The 26,650-nt window shown below is 45.7% G+C and overlaps 2 protein-coding genes across 19 annotated transcripts in view; both read left to right on the forward strand.

Annotated features, from left to right (window-relative positions):
* SORBS1 (sorbin and SH3 domain containing 1) overlaps positions 1-16,806 on the forward strand; it is a 238,672-nt gene extending 221,866 nt beyond the window's left edge. For 10 of the 18 annotated variants that reach the window (XM_017806938.1, XM_017806937.1, XM_017806939.1 and 7 more), the window contains 9 exons: positions 240-354; positions 462-587; positions 1,630-1,824; positions 3,713-4,441; positions 5,756-5,872; positions 11,610-11,669; positions 12,429-12,487; positions 13,756-13,868; positions 14,670-16,806. In XM_017806938.1, coding sequence (XP_017662427.1) covers positions 240-354; positions 462-587; positions 1,630-1,824; positions 3,713-4,441; positions 5,756-5,872; positions 11,610-11,669; positions 12,429-12,487; positions 13,756-13,868; positions 14,670-14,737 — 1,582 coding nt within the window. In that variant the 3' untranslated portion in view covers positions 14,738-16,806. Of the gene's footprint in view, positions 1-239; positions 355-461; positions 588-1,629; positions 1,825-3,712; positions 4,442-5,755; positions 5,873-11,609; positions 11,670-12,296; positions 12,488-13,755; positions 13,869-14,669 lie in introns of all 18 variants that reach the window. The other 8 variants (XM_017806949.1, XM_017806951.1, XM_017806950.1 and 5 more) reach the window with 3 other exon arrangements.
* A 2,312-nt stretch (positions 16,807-19,118) lies between these two features.
* PDLIM1 (PDZ and LIM domain 1) overlaps positions 19,119-26,650 on the forward strand; it is a 43,383-nt gene continuing 35,851 nt past the window's right edge. The window contains exon 1 of the mRNA XM_017807191.1: positions 19,119-19,270. Within this exon, the coding sequence (XP_017662680.1) occupies positions 19,175-19,270 (96 nt within the window). The 5' untranslated portion in view covers positions 19,119-19,174. The remainder of the gene's footprint in view (positions 19,271-26,650) is intronic.

Genomic DNA, 26,650 nt, shown 5'->3' on the forward strand with positions numbered 1-26,650 from the left:
GTGTGGTTAATAGGGCCCTCATAGGCCAGCTTTTTTTGACAGGATGCTCAAAGAGCAAGAGAGTCCCTGCACATCACAATGCAAACAGAGTAATTCTCAACATTTAGCTTTCACTTGGGGTGGAGCTCGCTGTGTATCAACAGGCTGATGCAGACCTTGGTACCTAGGGATTGCTGGACAGAAAAGGAACACGTCTGTTCTCCAGTGAAGTTCTGATGGAGTGTTTGTGTTGTTAACAGGGAACTTCCTCTGCAAAAAGGAGATATTGTTTACATTTACAAGCAAATTGACCAGAACTGGTTCGAAGGTGAACACCATGGCAGAGTTGGCATCTTCCCACGATCATACATAGAGGTAGCTGCTTTCCTTGCAGGTGTTCTCTTTGTCCACTCCCTGTCTGCCACTGACCAGTTTATGGGCTTTTCGTATGAGACTTACCTGACTCTGTTTGTTCATTCTAGCTCCTTCCACCAGCTGAGAAGGCTCAGCCCAAAAAGCCATTACCATTGCAAGTATTGGAATACGGAGATGCTATTGCTAAATTCAACTTCAATGGGGATACCCAAGTGGAAATGTCCTTCAGAAAGGTAGGACTTCTGTTGTACTGATGAATTGAATTCAGACATGATGATGTTTTTAATACTAGTAACTTGCAATGTCCAAATGAAAGTTCCAATAAGATGAACTCTGTATTCAGGAAGGATTCCTTCTCATCATCCATGTTTTTACTCTACAGTCATTATTTAGTGCATTGTAGTTATTGTTGCAAGTAGACTGAATCAAGACGAACCAATTGCTTCCTTGGGGCTAACTGAGAAGATACTTTGAGCACAAGTGCTGAGAGCCTGGCTCTGCAAGGCAAGTTAGATACTTGGTGACATGCCTCTCCAGTCTGATAGTATTCAGTGGAGATGCACACAGTCCACAATAATGGTGATTTAGAAAAGAAGGAAACTGGATTCACCTTCCTTCATACTCCAAACCAAATCATTGAGCAAGCGAAGTTCTGTGGTATTGAAGTGACTGGCTAGACCTGACTGCAGAGTGAAGGGATGGGAAGGGATTGTGTAATGGCTGTTCAGAACAAAGTCAGCCATATTTAGATTAAGTAGCAGTATTTCTACATCTCAACCAGCCTTCTGTTTTGATGCTCAGATTAGTTCTTGTCTGTCTGCTCTTTTAATTATACATGAAGCTGGGACTTGCAGTTTATATTAAGAATCTGGAAGTCACTTCATTTGTCAGCAAAACAGGAGAGAGCATAGAGAGACCTAGGTTAAACTGCAGACCTGTGCATACTTTCTGTACACCTCATACCCCTGAGAGGCTTGTGGTCAGCCTAAAACTGCTGGTTTCCATTTTTTAACTGGCTTTAGCAAGTAGGGTCTTGAAAATGTGAGCATAATTTAGTCTGCAGACAGCCCAAGTCAACACCAGAAGATCTGCATTTTTTCCTTCTCTCAGCTGAAAAATATCATTCCCACCCAGAGTTTAGGGTTAGGATCACATAACTGGAAATAAGGCAAGCTGACTATTATTAGGTCAGCTGCAGCAAGATTAAAAATTTCATCTGCTTTGGAATGATGAAATTTGTTAAAATCAGAACTACATTGCTATTCCTTCTCATAGGGTGAAAGGATCACATTGATTCGACGAGTGGATGAGAACTGGTATGAAGGAAGAATCTCTGGCACCAGTCGCCAAGGCATCTTCCCTGTCACTTATGTGGAAGTGCTCAAAAGGCCAGTGGTCAAGAATGCTGTTGACTATCCTGACCCGCCAATGTCCCTCTCCCCCAGCCGCAGCATCACAGCTTCACCACAGGTATTTGGACTAAGTGCAGCCAGTTTCAGCACCTTGCAGAACAGAGGGATTTTGCCATTGCTGTGCAAGAAGCAATAGCTGAAAAAAGCTGTAGCTAAGAGTAGTATTTTGTGCCATAAAAGCCATGTGATCCCTGCAGTATGCTGCAACTGCAGGAAAAGGTCATGTTTCATTACCAGAAGGGTTAATGAGTGGATCATTTGGGGACTTGGAGACCCAGCTTTTTACCTCTGATCTGTAGCTTCAATCCAGTCCAGGTTGAAAGTGCTGCAGTTCACAGCCATGGGATTAAATTTCACTGCCAGAGATGGAATGAATTGGTAATCTAGCCTCTCCTAAGTGTGCGTTTACACTTTACAGACCTTCACTGTGATAAGTGAATTTCATATTATGATTATTAAAAGGGTGTCACAGACTGCTATGATCATTACGTTGATCCCAGACAGCTTGAATTAGGCTGTATACTTGCCCCTATCTGTTCCAGCTTGTGACCAAGATTTTGAGAGACAGGGTCAGGAGAGGAGCCTGTATTGTTTGAAATGGATGCTAAATGAACTCAGGTTTTGAGAGCAGGTCAGTCTGGCATTTGCCATGAATATTAGATTCACTATAAATCATACTGTAATTCAAAGCAGAAATCAAAATGGCAGCAGGTATGGGGATCCCAGAATGTTTACTGTGGAAAATTTATCAGGGAGGCACTGAGTCTCTAAACCCCTTTGTTTTGCTCCCATCCTGCAAATACTTAAGTTAGAAGGTCAGTATGCATACCTGGGTCATGGCCATGAGGTTCTGGTGCATCCCCCTCTCACCTGTGGGACCAAAGCAAGGTCATTCTGAGGTTAAGACTGTAAGGAACATAAGTGAAGAACTGGGACTGGGAGGAAAGGATATACAATACAAGATGGATGGGGAAAAAAATGCCATGACTCATGCCTGTTGTCTGTCTGGATCTTCCTGAAAAGGAGTGGCTTTAGTCTTAGCCACTGTATAAAGAGGAAAAACTTGTTGCTTGTTTGGAATTGCCCGTGAAAGTGGACCTCGGCTGAGCTTTTCTGTTTGAGCTTGGCACCTCTCCATAGCTGTGGCCTATCTGCCACAAGCTCTCTGCAAGCTTCTGATGGAAGGGATCATATCCACCTTTTTTTGGTTTCCTTTGCTATTCTTTTGATTCCTCCCCTAGTAAATCAATTCTCTCCCTGCTTTTTTGCCTGACTTGGCAGAGGACTGAGAACTACTCTGACCAGTGCTAATGCAGCTGTTCTCACTGATGTCACCGATCGTAAGAGCTAAGGGCAAGACTTGTATATGTTCTGCCCTTATAAACATAGGATGTATTTTAATCACCTAAAGAGCAAATAGCCACAGGTGGCTTTTGTGATCCCTTTCTCCTGCACAGCTTCCGCAATACAAGTTTCTTGAGGAGAAGGCATTGCTTATACTAGAGTTGGATGAAGTCAAAATTCACTGCAGCAGTGAATTCTGGCTGGGTCTGCAGTGTGAGTTATGGGCCCCCAGCTATTGCTGCCAGGCCAGACAAATGCTGCGTTCTGCCATCATGGATGGTGGCTTCAACTGCTCCCTGAGGAACTTAGGGCATATGGTATGAAGTCAGAGGTCTTCCACAAGATGTTTTGTGTCTGGGATCCTTGCAAAGTCTGGAGAGGGGTATTAGCAGCATAGATACAGACTGAACCCTGTGGTTGGGGTAGCTGTGAACAGCATGTTCTCCAACAGGATGCACCATAGAAAACTTACGCACGTGGTCACAGATCTGCTTCTCTCTACACTCGCTCTCTCTCCTTTTACTTGTGCTCAGTTTTGTATTTCCTTTATTATTTTTTTGTTCATTTCTTTCTTTTTCTCTCCTGCTTTTGTCTCTTTCAAGTCTCCCAGCTCTGAGCTGCTCCATACACCAACTCCTCCGCCTTTGCCTTTCGCGCGCCGTGCCCTATCTCCAGAGGTGCAGGCGGTCACCTCTGAGTGGATTGCTCTGACCGTGGGAGTGTCTCCCAGCACCACTCCTGCCATAACTCCTCCACTGCCTCCTCCGCCTGAAGCTTCCCTCTCTCACACTGACTATCTCTCGCCTTCTGCTGCAGCCAGCCCTTCCCCCACAGTCAGCCTCCACCATTCTCATCTCTCTGGCTCCTCGACTCCCAGGTCCATTAAATCCCCATTGCCCTCTTACTCATCTAGACCTCAGTCCTCTGCCCACAGTTTCTCTCAGGCCACTCCACAAAGCGAAGAAAAGTTTGTTGACTCCCCTCCTCCCAGCGTGACCTACTCTAGCTCCTCTCGCTGGGCAGTGGAGAGCCCCGAAAGCATCCTGGCAGAGCAGCGGGACACCACTGGCAGCCAAGCCTGGTTCCAAAAGACTAGAGAGGGCAGCAGCAACCCCGAGCAGAGTGCTCATGCTGTTCCCAAGATCTCTGTTGAGCGCTGCCTGAAACCATCCCAACTAGACATGCGTGCGAGCCCAGAAAAGAGACCTGTGGGTTCCTCTGAGGACAACCAGTTGTGTCAGGAGCTAATGGCTATTGTTCAGGGAGGTAAAACAGAGAAAAAAGATGTGAGGAAAGGTGATCTGGGAAAGTTTCAAAGCGGGGAAAAGAAGGTACTTCTCCTGCATGTGTGTGTGCTGCTCTGAACTGCTGATTTTTATTTAACTGGCGTGTTGAGGTTTGTGCTGCTCTGCTGGCCAGGCAGAGCCAGTGGCTGCCACATGTCATTTTGATGATCCTAAGACTGTCTTCCAGGGGTCACCAGTGGTATTTACTTGATAGCAGATCAAAAAGTTTTACAAGAGGGCTCAAGAGCAGTGTAGTGCAAATTATTTTAGAACGGATAATAACACAGGACTGACACAATCAGTCACATCTAATGAAGTGATTGTCCCAGACAGTGGCTATTACCAAATGTGTCAGATCAAAGTATGACACAGGCCTCATGCCCGCATACCTCACTGTGTCAGACAATTCCTTGCTATTCAGAGATTTTCCAGTGTGCAGTGGATCATCTTTGGTTATAGAATTTATTTGTTCCTTCTAAATCCAAGGGCTGAAAAGCCTTGTAAACATCAGCCTGGCTCCTAGAATCACAAAAGCTGTCCCCTTTTGGTCCTGCAGCCTATGATTTAGTGAACCTTAGTCTGGGATGTGCCTGACTAAGGGAGTCTTGATTATTATCTCTGCATTGAGTGGAATTTATTACCTTTGCATTTCTAAAATAATATGAAAGGCTGTAGCCACAATTCCCACAAATGGGAATTAGACCTAGTGATACTTTTGCCCAAGAGTTTTTAGTTACATAGCTGTATGTTACAATGAGAGGATACATGTGAAACTCTCCATAGCTTCTACAACCTATCTTCTGCCCTCAGTCTTGGTATAGGAGATATCCTCTCCTTGCAGCTCTCGGTAGACTTGGGGTCCATTGTGGGCTACAGCCAGCTCAAGTACGTTACAGCACCCCCATGAGTGGAACTTTGGAGAGCTCAAAATCATAGAATTATAAATACTGTCTTGGATGGACTGCAAAAGCCTCCATGACATACCCCATCTAGACAACATTAAATAATAAGAAACTAGGGTTTCCAAGATGACATGTTTCACACTGGGAAATCTTATGACAAATAACTTGATTTCTGCTTGAATCATAACCAGAAGTGTACTGAGAGCTGTGTAAAGACTGTACTGTTTACCATCTAGATATGTTTTAGTAGCATTTTTTACAGACATAACCTGCATGTTTAAAACAGAATGAGGTGGTCAGCTCAGACAAACCAACTGGAAGCTGCACTTGCCCTTGCATGGAGTAACTGTTGCTGTGTGTGCTTCAAATTTACTGGATAGTAGATGCTCTTATCACTAGCAGTGATTGTGATAAGAGAGTGTGTGCCAAGCTGACCAAATTTTCTTTTCTTCAAAAGACTGCAGACTCAAAAGTATTCTCTTCATCTGCTTCTCTTACTTCCTCTACCCTCTCTTCCTCTACTGTCACAACACAGCCACCTCCCAGACTTACACGCAGAGTCAATAAGCCACAGGTAATCATCTTTGCTGATTACTGTTCCATTAATTAGAGTTGTTTCTGTGCCATGCCATTGTTTTGTCATATGCTTATTTAGCTGTTCATGAGATAATTTTCCTCTAATTTAGAATTTTTATTTAAAAAAAAATAAAATTACTTCCAGACTGTGCAGAAGAGCAGATATGGACAAAATCTTCAGCTGGTGCAAATCCACATAGCTCAAGTCCAGGTTTCTGTCCATTTGTACCAGCTGAGGATCTGCTTTTCTGTTCCTCCAAAAGATTAACTCGGGGCTTACTTAGTTCTGACCTTGAGTTCCTACATCTTGGTTGCATTATAAAGCAGTACTGGTGACCTCCTTAGCAGGAAAGACATAGCATGAGATACTTTGGTTCAAGTATTGTTTAACCACCTGAGATCAGGATTCAGGATTTGAGCATCTCAGAGCTGGGGATAAGGCATACACAACTTGGTGTCCACAATGTTAGGGGCCTGTTCTGGTCTTCCCGGGTAGGATTCAGAGGTTCTGAGCTCTATTGCTGAGAGCTACAAATGTTTTTAAAGAGGGATGCAGTAGGGTCTGTGCAGCATAGCTCAGCCTCAGCACTGTGTGGCTGGGGTGTCCAGGGTCTGGGAATGAGTGGTGCTTGCAGCTGCTGGTGCCTCATCAGTCTTTCCAGGCAGCTTCCACAAGATGGCAATATTTGAAACAGAAAGCTCACAATTAGCAAAAACTGGACTGTTTGTAGTGATGGGTATTGGGGAAGCAATCTTTGGCTTGATCAATGAACCAGTCAGGCTGCTTGGTAGGATGAGTGTGGGAAGCAGTTGCCAATGTTCCTTATTTTCTCGATCAGTTTATGAGAGATACAGCTTTAACCCTGACATTTTCCTGTTACCTTTACTGATTTTCCTCCAATTGTGAGCTTGCACAACTTTTTACTGAACAACCACCTCCTGCTTCCCTTTCAGTTTCAATATCTGCATCCAATAGGATACCTGTTCTGCTTCATGTTAAAAATCCACATAAGTTTCCTATGTTGGCCTTTCTCCTGACCCCTGATCTGCTTGGTCCTGCGCGTGCTTACACTGGATGTATGTGATCCGAAAGAGCTGCATTTAGAGAAAGATGTTTCTCTCAAGGGATGGCTAGCACACAGTTCTATTTTGGGTGTTGCACCTGGTTGTAATAGGACCCTGTGGCCTTTTCCTGGAGTCAATGTCAAGTCAATATTTATGTTTTATATGCCTTGACAATCAGAGCATTGTCAGTGTCAAGTTAAAACTGTGTGTGACATTACCCAGTAGTTTTGACCTCCTTCCCAGCTCTGGATCTACAGTTGTTTAGGGAGCAGGAGTGGTATTTATATGTGCAAATGACTTCTTATTATCTGTGTGACCCATACAGAGGCTGATGGCTTCAGCAGAACTTCAGGTAGTATGCTGGAGGCTTTTCAAGAATCTGTACCTCTTGATTGATTTTAATTGAATGAGAAAAGCACTTAGCAGACATGGAAATGAGCCATTACATTTGAGTTTTGTTTCCATTATTGTCCATCCCTGGTACTTTACAATTTTGAATTTTAGTTTTCTCTCTCATTATAGAGAGCCTCTCCAGTTATAAAATTCTGACTGAGGATTATTTGCAAGTTTAAGACCCCTTTTGGTACAGGACTGGTGTTAGGACTGTGTTCTTGCCTGTTCTGTTAAGTGAAAATATAAATTGCAATGGCTCTTTGAGCTACTCTGAAGTTTCCTTTTGTTTGCTTTTAGTCGAAACTAAAAAGAAAAAGGAACCACCCCACAGCATGTGAAAGATATTCCAAGTATAACTTACAGATAATTTATTTCAATATTCTAGAAAAACATGATATTAAGGAATAATGTAATCTGTCAGATCAGTTTATTTCAGGGGACCCACAAGAATTTTCTAGTTTAATTCCTGTTTTACTTTGAGGTCTTATTAGCACACTGTGACAGTCAGCAGTGGTGCTAACACAGTGTGATCAGTGCAACAGCTTCAGCCCTGGGGCTGGACTGTGGCTGTGGAGTGGGGAAGGCAAGAGTGACTGTCCAAAGGTGCCTGTATCACCTGGCAGCATGAGGGTTGTTAGTGGGGACCTCTCTGCTCCTTTGCACTTATACAGAACCACTCAGGCAGAGTGTTTTGGCCAGTAGAGAGGAGAGCATATGAGGCATATGTTCAGACCCCCATATTCCCCAGTACAGACCAACTACCCTTCCTTAGCATGTTCATTACTTTGCACCATATCCAAGGTAAACTTTTATCCCCCCTCCAGTGGTTTTCTGTTGCTCCACAGATTCAGCACAGCAGTGTTTCTGCTGAGTGCTTACTGTCCAAGGCAGAGCTGCCCAGCCTGCAGCAGGCGTTGGTACCTGCTTTCATGGGAAATGCATTTTTCTGCTGTAGACACAGCCTTCAGCTTCTGATCCAGGGGCTGGGGAGTCTTTCCACTGACTGTGGCAGCCTTCAGGTCAGGCTGCTCCACTCTGCAGCCTTTTCAGTGTCCTTTGTGAGAGCTCTTCAGCCAGCTTTCCATTTGCTTTCACCAAAGCTGGGGCTTGGTGTGTGCAGAGGTTTTTCTTTTTTCTTTTGCCTGGGCTGGAGAGGCCTCCTTGCTCATGGTTCTCCATTCATGTGTGGGAGCATCACTGCTGATGTTTGCCCTTCTCCGAGGGGATAACAATTTTTCTGTCTGTCTTGTCTGTCTGTCAGTCTGTTCTGTTTAGTTTTTCTTTGGTCATGTAGTCCTTTAACTTCCACCTGAAATGGATGAAAGAAGACATGTAAATGAGACCTGCAAAGGATGCTACTTGATGCTACTTGACCTGTCTAGGAGCAGGGAGAGCACTGTTGAGTAGCTCCAGCATCTTTCTTCCTAATATTTAAAACCTGCCTTAGAGCTTTTCTAGGCTCTTAATGTAGAACCTTTTTCTGGCAGTTTTACAAACTTGTGGTGCTCTTTAGACCCATCCTCAAACACTATATGAGGTGGAAACAGTGGCCAGCTGTGTTTTAGGACTGACTGTACTGCACCTTTGTATACATAGTCTGTAGACATGGAGACAGAGAGCCTTAAGCACTCAGTTAAGTTTATTCACTTAGTTTTTACAAAGAGTAAGTGTGGCTGAGGGGGTAGGAGTTGAGGTGTCCTCGTGGGTTGTGAGTACTTGGTCACTTTTAGGGCCCTCTGTTTAGCTCCAGCAGTAGCAGGGCTGGCTCACTCTTTTTGGGGAACCTCTGTGTTTTATACTGTGGAGCTGTGCCCCACACTTGCTGATTCCTCAGCCACCTGTGGCACAAGGAGCCACCAATGTAGGTAGTATAAAGGCTTTCTGAAACTGTGTTTGAAGAGCATTTGGACCTATAACACTTTTTTCTCCCTTTAATCTATTATCTCCCTGTAAGAATAGTGTAGGGTTTGTTTCGTTGATTAAAAAAAAGAAAAAACAAAAGCCATCTAGATCATGCTATCAAGGTCACTTGTTTAAAGCAGTGGGGTGGTACATTTACAGCCTAAAATTATAGTGTTTGATCTGGTGGTTTTTCATCCTGTTTGGCTAATACTGCATAGTTGCTGACTGTAGGGTGTTTCATCACCTCACTGCAGGGCTCTGCTGGAGCCCTGGGACTTAGTGCTTTGGTAGGAGCTGCCTGGATCTCTGGAGCAGAGACCAGAGGGATCCACTTAGTCATGTGTCTTGTCAGGAACTGGAAGCTGCTAGGAGGGCAGGGAACTGCTTGGCCTTTGCTCCTGCCCAGCTGCCTCATAGAAGTCCCTATGAGGATCCTGCCAGGAAAGGGAAAGTGGCCAGAGTTCTGTTGCTGGTAGGCTGCACCTCCTGGTAATACACATACAAGCTTGCACCATGGAGCATTCAGAGGTAGTGTCAATTTTTTAGCTTTCATATAACTAATTTAATTCATAGTTATTAATGCTTAGAGGAGGAAAAGCGGGTCAGGAAGGTCTCAAGTAATCAATGGGAAAAGGACCATGTGGTCTTAGGAGCTCATGGAGCAATTCCAGCAGTCAATTTATTAGTATGGAGCCAAGAGGTACTTTCTTGAATAAAAGAAAAAAAAATCATTCTTACAGCTGCCTCAGCCTGGAAATTGATTTCCCCGGCTACTTAACCACCTGAGTTAGCTCTGATCTCATCATATTTGATGCACTATATCCAGTTAGTCTGCTCAATATTAACTTTAAATTTCTAATTTTTCCATTTGCCTTTCAGGGCTGATGATAGGCAGGCAGAAAGGACTTCTAGAAATCCTGTGACAATTTCAGGCTCCAGTAAATGCTTTGAATGCAAATTGCACTGCAGTTAGTTCATTCAAGTTACATGTAATTTTCTTTCTATAGAAATATACATGGTAACAAAGCAATGCTTCTTAGGGCAGTGATCCCAGATTCCAGCCCCAGACAGTAGAGCTGACAACAAAGAAGTTGCTGTGGGGCTGCATTGGCCTAGAATGGGTCACAGTCATTGAGAAAAGAGACAGTTTGCTTTATTTAATACAACAATGGGCACAGCTCCAGGGGTCCAAGATGTGGTTCAGAGGAGCTTTGAGAACAGGACTTAGACAGGGATGAGCTCATCACCCTGCACTTCTCCAAACTCTTTGAGCATGCTTGTGCTGAAGGTATCACAGACCTCTATCTTCTGCTTCTGCTCTGTCTCAGTATGCCATGAGAAAGCAAGCCTTTACTGAAGGGCACTGTTGAAGTGAATAAAGAGGTGGACAGAAAGCATAACAATTTAGGCCTTTGACATTTAGTTTGAAAATTGTATTGAATGATCACAGAGGCCATGCTCTGTATCTTGTCCAATCCACTTTACCAAGTAGCACTGCAGGCAGTACACTAGTTCAGACATCTCATTTGCTCACAGCATGCCCCTTGCTTTCAGTGGGTGTATGAATATGCAAAAAGCGTGCAAAACCAGGCTGTGGATACCTGTGTGACTTTTTCAGTGATGTTCTCCTTCCTCATAAAACCTCCGGCCTCAAACCCCCTGATTTTCCTGGCTGTGCCCTGGGACACACACAAGTCTCTGTGAAGAGTTGTGACTGGGGAGAGAGGCAGGGCAGAGTCCAGCAGTTTCACTGGTGGTGGTGTTTGGAGATGGGTTTTCCAATCAAGTCCTCCTCTGCCTGTTGTGGGAATTAACAGAACATTTCAGATCCTTGCTTGGTACAGGCTGAAATGATTTTGATGGAGCTAAATGGCATTCTGAGGACTTGAGCTGTTTTTTTTTAAGAAGAAAGCGAGTTGCTGTTCTCTTCCGCGTCAAAGTCATTGCGGACTTTTCTAAAAACAGCAGCAGATTTTTCTCAGCATGCTTTTGGCCTTTCAGTTTTGATGCTCTCAAGTATGTGTTCCTGTCCTTGTTCTTTTTCCCCTACAGGAATGCAGTATGACACTATGTACCATTTCTGGCTGTAGCGGTGTCCATAACATTCCACTCCGATTCCCTGCTCTAAGCTTCTGTTTTGCTGTCATCTTTCTCTTTGCAGCATTTTGTGTGCTGCAGTGCAGTTGTGTTACTGTAGCCTCAATGTCTCTTGAGTAAATGAAGGACCTTGCTGTCTAAGAAGTGTGGTTTTGGGGTGGGGAGGGGAAGAGTTTTTCATTTTCTTTTGTCTGCACTCCACTGACTTTTTTTTTAATTCTGACCAATGTAACATCTGCTAAAATGTCTTCCTTATCATTTGCTTGGTGATCACACAGCCTTCTCACCATTCATTGAGAGCTGGACCAGATCTCACAGAGTCTGAAAAGAGCTATGTGGTAAGGCCCCTGTTTAACTCAGATGTGTAGTCCTAGACACTCTTCACCCAGACAGTAACACCTCAGTATAGATAAATGCCAGCACTATTTTTAGTTGCAAAGTAGGTACATATTTATCTATCTGCATATACTGTTTTGTTTGCAACAGAAAAAAGGAATTTAACAATTAGAAAAACTGTCATAGTCAATGAGAAGTTGGGCTAATTGTGCTGCCAGACCCTGAGTATAAGTTAAATGAAGCTAAATGCATGAATGGAGTAGCCCACCTCACCTTGCATTCTGAACTGACTTCATAGCATTTGTAATGGTGCCACTGCATAACTAATTGCAACCTCTTATGCTGCTGCTTTTAAAAATATATGCATATGTATTTGTTACAAATCTTTAAACTAAATGCCAAATTCTTCTGTATCTTGCCTGTTTTTCCATGCTTACACCTGGATCCCTTCTGCACTCCACTACCTGGATATTTACGTGGATCTACAACTCTTTTTTTTTTTTTTTTTTTACTGGACTTATGTGCTGCAACTGGAATGTCCCATCTCTTCTTGTCTATATTTTCCCCTCCCTTCCCCCTGTTGACTGTCCTTTGGGTGTTCTTGGATGTCAATGCTGCCTACCACGCAGGAAGCTGTTTGCAATGAGATCATAAACATTGCAGAAAAGTCTGTTCATTACTGCAGTACTATTTCTCAGCCTCTTGACTCTCGCCACAAGGTGACCTCTAATGACCATAAACCATCTCTCATCATTTCTCAGCAACCTCAAGCACAGCAGCAAGGAGCCAGCCCTGAGCGAAGTCTAACACCACGAGACATGTAAGTCCTTTTGGTTCTCGTCTCTTCCAAGGGCCTTATTTCTGACTGATGGTGAAGATAGGGAGGTATGGGAGTTTTCAGTGATTCAGGAGTTAAATTAGAATTATGCAGAAACGTCAGCTTTGCTTTAAAGAACAAAAATAGCCACATACCATCATAATGGATAGTTTCAAACTGTGACCTTTATGTCTGTATAGCACTTGAAACAATGACCTCATGATCCAGGACTGGGTCTCTGTTACGGAGACTGTGTCTTTGTATCTTGAAGCTGGAGACAAATTAATATCCACTGGCTACACCTGACTCATTGGTGTGGCTCAATGTGTTCGCTGCTGTTCTTGGCTCCTCGCAGTACAGTGAGCTGTCCCAACACTGATGCCACTTGGTGCATTGTTGGCCAGTTTCGCAGGTGAACTGGTGGCTGAGAGACCAAGGCTGAGATTTTCTAAGCTGTCCAGTAGAGCTGCCACTGAGCTTGGTGGGGCCTTTTGCTGATGATTTTGAGAATAGTAGCCTGCACTGTGTCCTGGGGACTGACACTCCTTGGCAGTTGGCTCGTGAAAGGAGCCTTCGCCTTCCCTTTATGCAGAATAGAAAGTCTCACATTAGCTCCATTTTCACTTCCTACAGGCAGGGGACCAAAGCCTTCCCAAATTTGCCCACTTGTTTGTTTCCACTCCATAAGGCTCCTCTCTAATAAATACAGAGTTCCTCTGGAGCAAGTGGTGTCTCAGGGCAGGATTCAACCTTGGGTTTTGTTTGCACCATACCTCCTCAGGCATGATTTATCCAGCAAACTTAGTGTTGTAGAGTAAGCAGTATTTTTTTCTAAAGTCCTTTTCTCTGCCATTTGGTTACTCACAGCTCTGCCTATGTGTCTGGGCAAGGGAACAGATGTCTCATGTAGCCAGGAATGAGCGTATCCAGGTTTTGGCTTGCATTCAATAGGGTGTCTGCACTCACAGGGTCTCTAGGTGCTACATGTTAGGAAGACTCTGGTTGTTTCAGTCTGTGCAGACAACTACATGGCAAAGAGGAAACAGAAGCTCTCCACATATCCCACACAGTGCAGGCATGACAGTTTTTACTACTGTGGCCCTTTGACAACAGCCAGCTCTATGCAGTTGGCTTCCAGCTCTCAAGAGGAAAACGCAGGTCCAGACTGCATTGAACAACATATAGTAGGAATCAGGGGAAGGGAAACGTCTCCTCCTGATGGGGTGTCAGAGAAATCCAGTTGCTTACATGTAGTATCTTTCTGGTTTTAGAGTTAGCTATCAAGCCCTCTACAGCTATACTCCTCAGAATGACGATGAACTGGAACTGAGGGACGGTGACATTGTCGATGTCATGGAGAAATGTGATGACGGCTGGTTTGTGGGTGAGTGATACTTGCCTGTCAGCAGAGCTTTTTGGGATGAGCAATTTTGCAGTATGTCTGGAAGTTGCTTTCATTTGTGGGGGCAAAATGGTGAAAAAATCAACTCAAACTTTTCCACAGTTTCTGATCTTTTCCCACCAAGAACATGAAAGTTAAGCTGCAGGGTGGTGGACCTTTGTTCTCCTTGCTAGGTCTCTAGTTTTCCCTTTTTTATCTTCTTAGTATCTCCATTCCCCTCTTCCTCCTGATCCTTCTTGCTTACACGGGTGGCAGAGCAACAGAGGGAACCAAGGAAAACTGGATTTCTGTAGCATTTCCAAAGCTGAGGGAGCCATGACAAGTTACAGAAAGTGGCAAGTAGGGATGAAGGGAACACACGGGTAGGAGTTGCAGTCCCTGAAAATACAGACTCAACTGTATGTTTAACAAAATCCTTTACCTTCAAAGAGTGCAAGTCTGGACAGTGTTCTCCATCTCAACAGTGCAAATCTAGACTTGTTATCTCTTCTTAAGGGAGATTAGTTCACTTACACTGATAGGAATTTGGCTTCTAGACTATAGGCCTAAGAGCTTTCACCAGCAGCTTATTAGTTGTTAAAAGGGAAGACCAAAGATGATTAGTAGCAGAACTAATTGTGATCTGGTCTGTATCAAAAGGCTCTTTGATCAGGACTCCTATTTAGTATTAGAAATCAATGCCTGCAGGCAGAAGATGTTGTCACTTCCACCTTTTTAAACCCCTAAGCCTTCCTTGCATGTCTCCCTCTTACTCTGGATTCCTTTTGTTTTATTCTGCAACAGGTACATCCAGGAGAACAAGGCAATTCGGCACCTTCCCAGGCAACTACGTGAAGCTTTTGTACCTGTAAAATAACAGTGATCCCACCATGTCAGTGATGGGATTGTTTTCCAGATGATGTTTTTAAACAGTGAAGAAACAGACAATTTATGAATGTAATGGACAAGAGATGAGATGTGTTAGGAGGATGTGGTTATGTGGTACAGTATTGAGTTGAATGTGTAGCCCTGCTTCCATGGAGTCAGGGTGTGATTTGTTTGCTGAAGAAGAGACAGTTTCTAGTTTACAGTGCTGCCTCTGTGTATTCTTCTCCCTTCCTCGGCAAGAGTTTTGATGATAATCTTAATTTGTACGGAGTACTTACCTCTGAGAAGGCTTCAGGGAAGCATGTGGTATAGGTTTTGTTTGTGTTGAGGTAGGATAGTGCTTTGGGGCAGTACACAGCCGCTCATGTTCATTGGCAAGGTTCAGGGAGGCCAGGCTTTCTGCCCAGTTTCTGCCTTGTTGAAGATTCACTTTGCTCTGCTTTCTACTTCATGTCATGCATCTTAAGACCCAGCAGAGGCAGAGGACAGCTGATGCAGTAAATTGCAGAGCTCTGTGTGGAAAAAGAGTTTGGGACTGGTTTAATCCAGAGACGTCAGATAAAGTATAATGCAAATGTGCAAAAATCCCAAACCCTTTAATAATATATTACCAGTCTCTGCAGGGTTTTTTCTTTTGTGCAGGGGGTGTGTGTGTGTGAGTGTATCGTGTGCATCAAAATGAACTGAGTCCTTGTTTTTAAAGAGAAATCAGCCTGACTTTGACATTTATCTGCACAAAGAATAGAACCAATAAACAGAACATCCGTGAGAGCAAATCCTGGGTTTGAATCCTACGGTTGTTCACTTTCTCTGCTCCTTGTGCCCTATTGCTGGCCCTAAAGGATCACACACTTCTTGCAGTATATGCCTCGGGATGAAGATTTTGCTTCTTTCCCAGCATTAAATCTTAGAGGCTCTAATAAATCTGAGCAACGTATCACTGAGGGTGCCTTTTTTTTTTCCTTTTTGTTACAGTGTTGATGGTAGGTCTCAAATAAATATATGCATTTTGGCTGCCTCTTAGTCATACAAAAAAGTCTAATCAATTTCGAAAGCTGTTCCCAGCAGTTACTACCAGTTACACAGATTCGTATTTCCTTGAGGAAAAAAAATAACATGGCTTGGCTGGATGCTTGCCTGTAAATCCACTATGAATACTCTTTTGATAGACATTTTGTTATCAAGAAAAAGCATAAACAAAACCGGTTCTATCAGACTCTGCTTCCTACAATTACCGTACAAATAGCAAAGGGTTAGATTGCTATTTTGTCATAAGCCGTATTTAATAATATAAAATGCCTATTTTTATGCTGATGCTTTTATACAGATTTATTAAGAGTAACTACAACTAACTGTTAGCACGACTTGCAATGTTTTGATAAACTAGCCATGCTCCTGGGTTTGAAATCAAGTAGGCTTGTCTTCCGCCTAGGTCAGTGGAAGAGAAGACTCTGTGTCTCAGAAGTTTGACTGTAAATATGTATATTTAACTTTGTACAGACAATGTACTTACCTTGTATAGAAAAATAATTTAAACACATTGAGTGAAGGGAGGGAAAAAAAAGGCAGTTGTGAAAGGTTGAGATTTTTTTCCACTTTTATTTAAATGATGGAGTTCCATGTATGTTCACATAAAGAGTTTTAGCACAAAATATTCATTATGAAAGGCTTTCAGATATGACACAAAGCACTACTGTTTCTTTTCTGCAGGAGATACCTTGAATCCTGCATCTTATTTATGGGTTTGTTGTTCTGCTTTGGGTTTGCCCTCCAGTTATTTGCAGCAATATTTAGGCTTGTTGCTAAGATTGGATAACATCAAATTAATCTATCCAGCAAAATAATAACATGTTGATATTGATTGTATATAACATACTTGTTTAGAGGTTAATTTTCAGTTCTTGGTCTTGCCAGTTTAAGTTACACACACACACACACACACACACACACACACACACATCCACACAAAATGCAACTTATTTTTGTGTTGATTTTTTGTTTCTTATTGCAGTGGATTACTATTTGACAATTAATAAATGGAATTATTGAATTACTATTGTGTTCCTTGTACAAATTATTAAATAAAATCTATTCTGGTTGTTCCTGTACTTTTGTAGTAGTGCCCTGCTGTGGCTGTCTTTGGCTGTGTCCATACTGAGCTGTAGGTGTTTGCCATGGGCTTCCCCACTGTTCTGCATCTGAGGATCCTGCTTGTGACTTGGCCTGAGCTCACTGGTTCTCCTTCCTGAGCCGTAGGCTGGCTGTGACTTTTTTGAAACCAAGGTGTAAAGCAGAGACAAAGCTGGTTTACACCCAGATCTCACTGTAATGTGGGGTCAGAGTGCAGCTGCTGTGGCATGCATGCAGACCTGTGGGGCAGGAGTGCACCCAAGTCCACTGGTTTACAAAGGGTCCTTGTGACTCACTCTCAGATGAGAAGACCACACAGGTAAAGTCAGACAAGAAACCCCAAATGCCAGCCTATGTGTAGGAAGGGATGTCAGTTGATGTTGGGCTTATGTGTGCATTTTTAACCCTGACTCAGGTCGGAAGCTTTAAGACCCTCTCTTCCGTGGTAGCTGCACTCTGACTGGGCAAGTATGGCTACAGCATTGAATCAAGGGGTTTGTGCAAGGTCTGTGATGATCATGTCACATCTCCCAGCCCTGTAGCAATATAGCTAGCTGGGATTTTTTGGGAGTGCCTTCTGTAAGGGAACAGTCCCTGAAGGAGTAGAGCAAGGGAAGGCGACAGCTGAGCTACCTAGGTGGGCTCCCTGGGGTCCAGTAATGCACGAGTACCCCAAAAGCGCCCTGTGCACCTCCACATGTCTGGCTCCTGCATGCTGCCTGTGCAGGACTGGGCTCACTCCAAAGACTGGTATTTCACAAGGAGTTTTAACTTCTTTGAGGCCTCCACCTCAAACTGAGCCAAAATTGGGCAACAGATTCAAACTGTGGTGATGTGACCGGATGGCCCAGCAGACAGATAAACATCACAGCTGCACTCACAATGATTTTAGGAAGCCAAACTATAAACAAGCCAATCCTAAAACCAAACTACCAGGACAACAAAAGCCTCGGGCTATTTTGCATGTCTTTAGAAAGCACACAGACACAAGCCCATCTTTCTCTTTTGCAGGTTACCTTATATAAAAGCCAAAGAGCAGCCTGGCCATGGCTTTGCTGCAATCACAAGCACTGCTCACCTTTGCTTTACAGCATCCCGGACAGGGAGGGGAGAGAGACTCATCTATAGCTGCTGAACATGGGTATTTATTGATGTCACTCTCTATCCTAATCTAAGGTAAGGAACAAGCCAGAGATGGTTTTGTGATTGCAGAGAGGGGAAGATGACCCAGCAGTGTGCCACAGTCCTCTGGAAGTCCTGCATACCCTGGGGTAAAGGAGCTTTCAGTGTCACTTTCTTCACTGCCAGGAGATGTGTAATGATGTGGTTGAAGAACTACTCTCTGATAGAAACAAGATTAATAGGACGCATGGACCCTGGAAAGAAAAAACCTGTGAAATGACAAGGTAGGAAAATGAAGGCACACAAGAAAAGGGACTGCAGAAGTAAGGGTGAGCCTTGCAATGGGATCATTCATAGCCATCCATGTCTTGTAAGACCAGTGCCTTGTAAGACCAGTGGTCATCCCTACTTGCTGACTGCTCCATGCTCCCCAGCTGTGCCTGAATCCCAGCCTCAGCAGCAGCCTTGAGCTGCGGCTCACTGATGTTCTGCTTGTGGGTGAGCTGTATTTATTAACTAAATAGGCAGCAATGCTTGAACTCAAGTTGTAACCAACCTCTCCCACGTTCTCCATCATCAGAGTGGTGTGGGCTTAACATGCAACTGGAACAACTTATTTTTCCTGAATCACAGCTGAGAAGGTTGGCTGAAAAAACCATATAGAAGAATTCCTTTTGTTAGTGGTACCATGCCTAAGGGGTTAGATATAAACAAACCCCTGCCTAAAGCAGTGATGAACCTGGCATAAATTAGCAGAAAGATAATACCCTTCCCAGGCTCCGCCCTCACTCATCAATTCCTGGCTGGGCAACTGCACGCCAAGGCCGCTTATTTGCATCGCCCCCATTAGGTTTCAGAGTTAACACTGCTCCAGGATGGAGCAGGCCGAGACATATTTGCCGGGGAGATGCCGCACCGGGGCACTCCTGCGTGCGGTTGCCCGCCGGTGGCTTGTCCTGCCTGCGGGCCGCGGTCAGCTCCGCCGGGGGCGGGTGAGGGGTCGCGGCGCCGCGATTCCTGCCCGGCAAGGCGGCACCGGGCCGGGGCTGCGGGAGCTCCGCTCCCCCGGGGCGGGGCCGGCGGGGCGGGGCGGGGCGGGCCGTGGGCGGGCGGGCCGTGCCGGTGCAGGCGGCGGCGCTGCCGGGTGACCCGCGAGGTGCAGCGCGCACATGGGGACGCACCGCATCGTGCTGTCGGGCCCCGGGCCCTGGGGCTTCCGCCTGGTGGGCGGCCGGGACTTCGAGCAGCCCCTCGCCATCTCCCGGGTAGGGCGGGCGGCGCTGGGGGCGGCCGGGGCGGGGTCTGCCCGGGCTGGCAGGTGGCACAACAGCGGGGTTGGTGGCAGAGCCGTGGCAGGAGGGCGTGTGTGTGTGTGTGGGGGTTGGATTGTCTTTTTCTCCCCCCTGGTTTGTTTGGGTGGGTTTTTTTGGGTGTGTGTGTGTAATGTTAACGGGGAAATCCGTGGTGGCTCACGCAGCCCCTTCACCTGATACAGACTGAAATCTTTGCTTCCCACCGAACCTCCCTCCTCAGCCTGTCCGTAGGGAACCCCTCGGCGAAGGCAGTGGGAATCTCCTCAGCCCCGCCAGCCCCTGGTTCGGGTTTGGCAGCCCACCCCGTGGGAATCCGTCTCCCCGAGGTGGGTTGAATGCTCGCCTGCCTTTGCTTGCCATGTATAGTTAACAGTCTTTGTTTACAGAAGCCATGTTAAGGTGTGTTAAGTGCCTTTGCCCGACTCTGTTCGAAGTCCTTCTTGTCCCCCCCTTAAAGAGAAATTAGTTAGGAAATTAAGTTTTGCATCTAAACAATTTTAGAATCGTACCTTGATTTTCCCGGCTCCACTCCAGCTCTTGCCCGTGGAACGCCAGGGCTCGGTCAGGCTGCCTCTCTTTGCTGTCCCCGTCCACACCTGCACCAGGTGCACGCAGGTGCTCGGCCGGGCTGTTCCTGGCCGGGAGCTGGGCCCTGTCCCAGCCGCTCCCAGCAGGCTGACTGGAGCACAGGCACGTCCGTGGGGGCGATGAACTCCCTGTGCCTTCCTGGCTCGGCACAGTGGGGTGTGCTGCTCAGTGTCTTGTCAGGGCTGGCTGCAGGCCTCTCCCAGGGGAGAAGCAATGAAGGAATTGCTCCTTTTTCCAGCAATCCCGCTAAAAACCAACGGCATCCAGCGAGCTGCTGAGAGCCCTGGGCTCTGCCACCGTGGTACAATTTTGATGTGCCCGCAGGCCCCAGGTGAGGAAGGGCTGTGGGAAGTGGAATATACAGGAACTTGAACTTCTGTGAACTGCTCTTAAAGAAGACCAGGCTGGTCAAACTTGAGAATTTTTATAAATGCCTCCTGCCACAGGGTCTCCTGCCATGGGGTCCCACAGCCTGAAGGACCCCAGGTGCTACGGGGGAAGCTGCCAGCTCCAGGAAGGGCACAGCTGGAAGTGCTGTTAAACCCGCCGAGGGGGGGAAATTTACTAGTGTTCTGTGTAATCTCTTTCAATTACAGTAATAATGCCTCATTTTTCTAAAGCATTTTTGGGACATGAAAGCAGCTTTAGCATGAAGGAAGTGATATTTACTTCATTGTTATGGTAATAATTGCTATTTCCTTCCAGCAAAAGACTCAGGCAGAAGTGTGTCTGAAGCCCTACCTCACTGCTCTTACCTCTTCTAGGTCGCCTTTGTCAATGCTGATAGGCACATACCAAGGGACATAGATCAGCTAAGTGGCAAAAATAACCCCTCATGAGAAATTGTGGCCCTGGGGACTAAAATGTAATAAAAGAGCCTATCTGGTGGTGGTGACGTAAATGCTGACAATTAACAGCTCTTATCAGGGCTTTCTCTTGTGGCCCCTCTGACATTTTTAATTTCCCCTCTAAGACTTCAAGTGATTAATCTTTCCTGTGGCTTGCTCTTAAGAGTCCTGGGTTTGTCCCCTTGGCTCAGGAGCGGAGCTCTTGGCCGGTTCTTCTTTTACCATGTAAAAAATTATCTGATCCAGTTTTGACCTGTTTTAAAGAATGTGATCCTCCTTGTGTGGTGACTTTACAGGGCTATAACTTTGCTGTTCTTGCTTATTTCATTTGGTACCTGGGCTCCCACCAGAGACCTTTTTGGGCACAGACCCCTCTTTCCCTCTCACGATGGGGTGAGCTCTGGCTGTAGGACTGCCAAGGGTTATGAGAGCCTTGGTCCCACTGAGGTATGATATGGGGGGCTACCTGAGGGGAACAAGAAGGTGGGGAGGCTGTAAGCTGTGATAAGAGCATTGTTCTAGGAGCAGGGGGGCATGTGGCTATCCCTCCTCAGCACTTACAAGTTTGCTTTGTGCTGTAGCAGCAGGAGGTGTGTCAGTGGCACAGATACACTTGGGGGGGGTGCTGTTAGCAGGGGTGCACAGGGCTGCCTGCCTCAGGCCAGATGTGTGTTCTGGATTGCTCCGGGGAGCAGGATCCTCCTGCCACTGACAGCTGAGAGCACTGCAATTCAGGTATGCTATGTGTGGGATAAGTCCCCTCCCATGTAGCCAGTGGAGCTTGTCTCTGCCTTATCCAGGGCTGCCTGTCTCATTGATGCACTGATGGGGTCACCATGCTGCTCCAGGTGTATGCTGGCGTGGTGGGATGCCAGGAGAGACACATCCATCCAGTCATGGGCCTGAATTGGGTGTCTTGCAGCTCTCTTTGAAGGTGCCTAAATTCAGCCTGCATTGCCTGCCGGGAGCTCATATTTGGTTTCTGGCAGCGTTATCCTGATGATGACCTCTTGAGCTCATCTTGGTATTTGTGGCCCTCATCACCACTGTACTTCAGCTCCTTGCTAGTAGCTTATGGCTTCTCAAGCTCCTCTATGGTGATGTAGGGAGGGTTTATCCCGGTCATGCTGGTGAGAGGCAGCACCGCTTGAGTTGCCAAGGCATCTCATTCTCCAAAGGAAGTCATTGGAGCTTGGTGTTGTAGTCCTGGCTCCCAGAAGGATGAGGAGCACTGGTGCTGTGAGCGTAGGAGCCAGCAGAGCAGCATGGCCAAGCCTGGTGCTTCTGGCTGACAGCAGCTGCGTGGCACCAATGCCTGCTTGTGCCTTAGGAGAGCAGCAGATGAAAGATTGTGGCGTTTCCACAGCTGCTCTATCTTGTCTCTTGTCACTGCCCTACCTCCCTTTCCACTTGAAATGTGTGTTCAAACCTGCTTCAGGCCCAAATACATCATAAGCATCTTGTTGTGAGAATGCTTCTGGTTTCTTGGTTGTGTTGGACCAGTTTTCCCAGTGCAAGCCGAGTGTGGGGATTTCACAAGTGCTGCTCATGAGACTTTCTTGGGGAGTTTCCCTTCTCTTTAGGAGAGATGCTTCACAGATGCTTCTAGATTACATTTCTTTTCAAAACTGCAGGATTCTAGTGGACACTTTATAACAGTCTTTGTTCAGAAAAAAAACCCAAACTTGTATTGATCAGTGTGATGAACCCTGAGCCGCAGTCTGCTGGATTGCCTTACAGGAGTAGGAAAGACCCTTGTCTTTATCACTCTTTGGGTGATACTGTACAGTGAGTCAGTGGGGTAGAATTTGAAAAAAGCTCTTTCTGAACTGTGAATGAACACAATACAGGATAACAGTTTCTGTAGAGCTGACCTGTGCACATGGTAGTTCCCAGTTAAATCCCATTGAGGTTGGTGGAGCTGATGGAGGAAGCAAGCAGCATATTTTATGAGGAGAGATGCTGATGAAGTGGAGCTGTGTGAAAAGCAGTGCAGTTGACAGACCCCATCCCTCAGGTAACATGAGCTGCTGCCTGTTTGGTTACATTTGATTTTGATAAACATTGGGGCTTTTTGTTTCCAGTTGAATGTATACATGGAACTGTAAACCCTTGTTATTGATTGAGATTATTTTTGTAGTTTGTGGTAGTGATCTTGAACATTTGACCCGAAATATGGGCAGAGTAGAGTTTTGCTCTGTTCTGTCATGTCAAAAACCTCCCAGCCCCATTAAAAGAAAGGTGTCTCTCAGGGTCTGTGAAACTGGACACTTTTGTTATAAAAGTGAGCAATTTTCCAGTGAAAAAATGGTTTCAAGACAGACCAGTTATGCAAATAGATTAAAAAGATGAAATCCCAACATGATGCTTGTTGCAATAATATGAATTCATCTCTGTTTAGTTTGGTGTTTTATCTATTCATGGTATTTTAAAAGCTCAGAATTTATATAAAGTACAGAATTTGATCATAATTGGGTGTTTGAGTGTGTTCGTTTTGTTTTTTGAGCACGGACCTCTGAACCAGCTTTATAAACTTAAAGCTTGATTTAGTGATAAAACTGGACTTAATGGTCTGAAAGCAAGCATGGCACTGAATCTTGTGGTGTCAAAAGACATGATGTTTAGCTTTGGTACTGGCTCATATTCTTCCCCTGTCAGCCAGTCACCCCGGTAGGAAGCAGCTGAGCAAAGGCATCCTGAAGCCACTGATGAGAGAAAGCCCCAGTGGTGTGGGACATGCTGCTGATGAGCAACTCTTGTGGGGGTGGGGACCATCCTCCTGCTGGAGCATGCCAGGGCTCAGCTGAATGGCACAAGCAGCAGGAGCTGGGCTGCAGCCTCTTCTCCAGGTGGGAAAAAAAGGCTGTGGCTGCAGGGTATTTTTCCGAGACATGGGGAGAGCTGCTTTCCAGGGAGGCCACTGCTCCCAGAGGGGAGCTGGAATGCCTCCGCTCTGCCAAAAGAAACATGGGGTGTGGTGGATGTGATAGGATTTAGGGTTGGGCTGGCTTTCCTCCTCAGCCTGGGGAGCCTTGGCTGGACCCCACTGTGCACACCTATGGCTGAAGTTCCTCTGCTGCACCGTCCAGCTTTTGTGCTTGTAACTGCAAACACCAGCATTGTGCCTGGGTCTTGTTCTGAGGTTGGCTGGGCAGAGGGAGACAGCTGGGGAAAGCTGCTGGGGTTTATAGGAAGGTGAAGGTGGCTATGTTTCCTGCTCTGATGTTTACTCTTGTGCTGCTGTTCCTGGCTGCTGGGTGGGGTGGGGGCTGTGGCAGTACCAGCCCTGCTGTGCTGTGCCGTGCTGGGCAGAGCTGCTCCAGAACTAGACAGCTGATAAGTGCCTATGGAACACTGGCCATTAGGGTCACCTGCCAAGAGCTTCTGGCCCTGCAGAAGTAGTTGGGTTGGTGTTTAGAGGATGGGACGATGTCTTGTGCCTTTGCTCAGAGGGAGTTCTGTCTGGTCTGTCTGAGCACGTCAAGTATGGAGAACAGAGGTTGTGCTCCTATGGACTTTGAAGTCAACATCAACTCTGACAGTTTCCTGGGCAGCTGCTGTGGCTGGGAAAGCCTGTGCTTCAAAGATAGAAATGGTGGCTGAGAAGAGGAAAAGACCTTTCTGATCTCCCTGGCTGCCAGGGTTTGGATGACAAGAAATCATCCTTAATTGTAGCAAGGGCAAAGCAGCAGAATTTTCTTGTGGTAAATGCAGAGTACTTTGGGGCACAGGACAGGCTTGATCTTTTCCAGTCCTGTTTCCTGAGTCTTGGGGGGCAGTTTTATCTTGGAAATAACTTCTGAAAGAATTGGCATGCTAATTAAACTCCTTCTACTGGAGTTACATACAGGAGCAGTATCCTTGTCTCTCCTAGGAGCCAGGGTTGTATTTTCTACAGTTCACCTTTTCAGACCAATTTGTTATGCAGCAGCTTGATGTCACCCAAACTTTGGAATTCCTTTTTCTCTGTGCCTCTTCTTTGTGACCAGTATAATCTCTTTTAGTGGTGTCTGACCCACCTTGTTCTGGATTAGTTCCCTAAAGAACCTAAAGAGAGAACTCCACATTTGGAGGGAATGTACAAGCCCCAACTCTATGTGAGACAAAAGTAAATATTGGACTTCATAGGAGAAAGTCCTTTTTGTTCCCTGATCTGCTTGTTCCCAGATGTCAAACTGTGCGTGGTTGCAGGCTTCTCGGTACCTTTTGTCCTCAAAAATCAGTTTGTCCATCAGGAAAGGTAGTTAGTTTGGAAAATTAATTGATTTGAAGGATGCAGCATCAAAACTATTATTTTTTTTTTCAGTATAAACAGGGAAATTATAGGAGACCTTAACCATAAACAATTGATGTTGTTCTGGACAGTGACACAGTATCTTAGATGGTTGCTGATTACTGGACATGTTGATTTATTTAGAGGATGAAATAAACCATCAGGAAAAGCTCAGCTGTTTCTGAGATGTTTGTTTGTTTGTTTTACTGGGAGGCATGTTGCAAAACAAGCAGTGAGGCTGAGTAACTCCTTGACCACTATTTGAGCATCTTTCTGAGCAAATAATCTTTGTTTTTTTGTATTGCCTTACTGAGGTCAGCCCTTTCTGTGCAGTATCTGATGCCTTCCCCTTTCTGTGTTAATAATGCTCATCTGGCTGTCAGGGTAGGATGTGAAGGCAGGCAGGAAGGTGAGGGCTGGGCTGCTGGAGGAGCTTGTGCAGTGAAAGCCCAGATCCCACTGGGGTGGGCTGATGCTCAAGGGTTTCACCAGCCAGAGGTATGTCCGCCTTCCCCTTCTCCTCTCTTGGTGATGGTGTGGTCTAGGCCAGCCCAGCCAGTGAGATTTGAGCTGCAGCTGTGTTGGACTGTAATGGTGCAGAGAGTGGGAGCAGCTTTGAAGGAAGCTCTCCTGGAGCCAGTTGTAAGGAACCAGCCTGTCATTCCCCCTCCCCTGAAAGGAAAGGGTGGGGAACGTGCCTGCCTGAATTTTCTCATAGCCTCTGATCTCTGCTGACCCAGCTGCATGCTTTTGCTGGGAGAAATTGTGACTGCTTAGCATAATACTCCAGCGCTGAGGACATTACTCATGGTAAAAGAGCAGTGTGTGTGGGTGGGGAGGATTAAACTGAATGTCAGAGATGTCTTGTTGTCACTCGTGGCCTTGGAAGAATGTTGCCACATGTCTGTCCTGTCCAACAAAGATCCAGCTGGGTTTTCCTCTCAAGTGCACATAGGTGCAGTTTCTCCAGATCTTTTTCTTGGCTGATGTTAATTTTGCCTCTTCATCACTTCTTGCAGTGTGTGTGTAGGTGTGGAGTGATGGGTGATGCCGGAGGCTGTAGGGTCTGTGAGAAACTGTGAAGAGATGACAGAGTGAGCAAGTAGTGTGTTGGAAGGGATGAGGGGAGAAAGCCAGAAAGAATTGAATGAATTTTAGACCCACCCAGCTATCTTTATACACAGAGCTGCATTATGCTGCTTTTCATAGAAATGCTTCCCACCCTTCCTCCCTCTGCTGTGGGCAGCAGCTTCCCTTGATATACCCACTTCTGCCTCTTGGATCCTTGCCTGCAGAAGGAAAACAGGCACCATAATCCCTGTCCAGGGACTGCAGAGCTTGTTAGGTAGCGTGTATGGAGGGATTGCATTAAACGTAAAGTGTGGTTTTGTTTGGCAAGCTCTGGGACAGACAGAAGTTTTTTAGAGGTCCTGGGAGCTGGATAAGCAGCCAAATGTGTCTCCCTCTGCTAAATCTAAGTGTTTTCTATTGTAAATGCACTTGCCCAAAGACAACCTGAAGACTTGATATGTCACAGCTGAATGCTTGTTTGCTGCTTGTCCGCCAGTACAAGGAGATGACAGCCAGCAAACTGCCTGAATTCAGATGGACATCTGAACTTTA

The sequence above is a fragment of the Lepidothrix coronata genome, unplaced genomic scaffold (assembly GCF_001604755.1).
Source record: "Lepidothrix coronata isolate B3197 unplaced genomic scaffold, Lepidothrix_coronata-1.0 Scaffold17, whole genome shotgun sequence".
NCBI classification, from domain to species: Eukaryota; Metazoa; Chordata; class Aves; order Passeriformes; family Pipridae; genus Lepidothrix; species Lepidothrix coronata.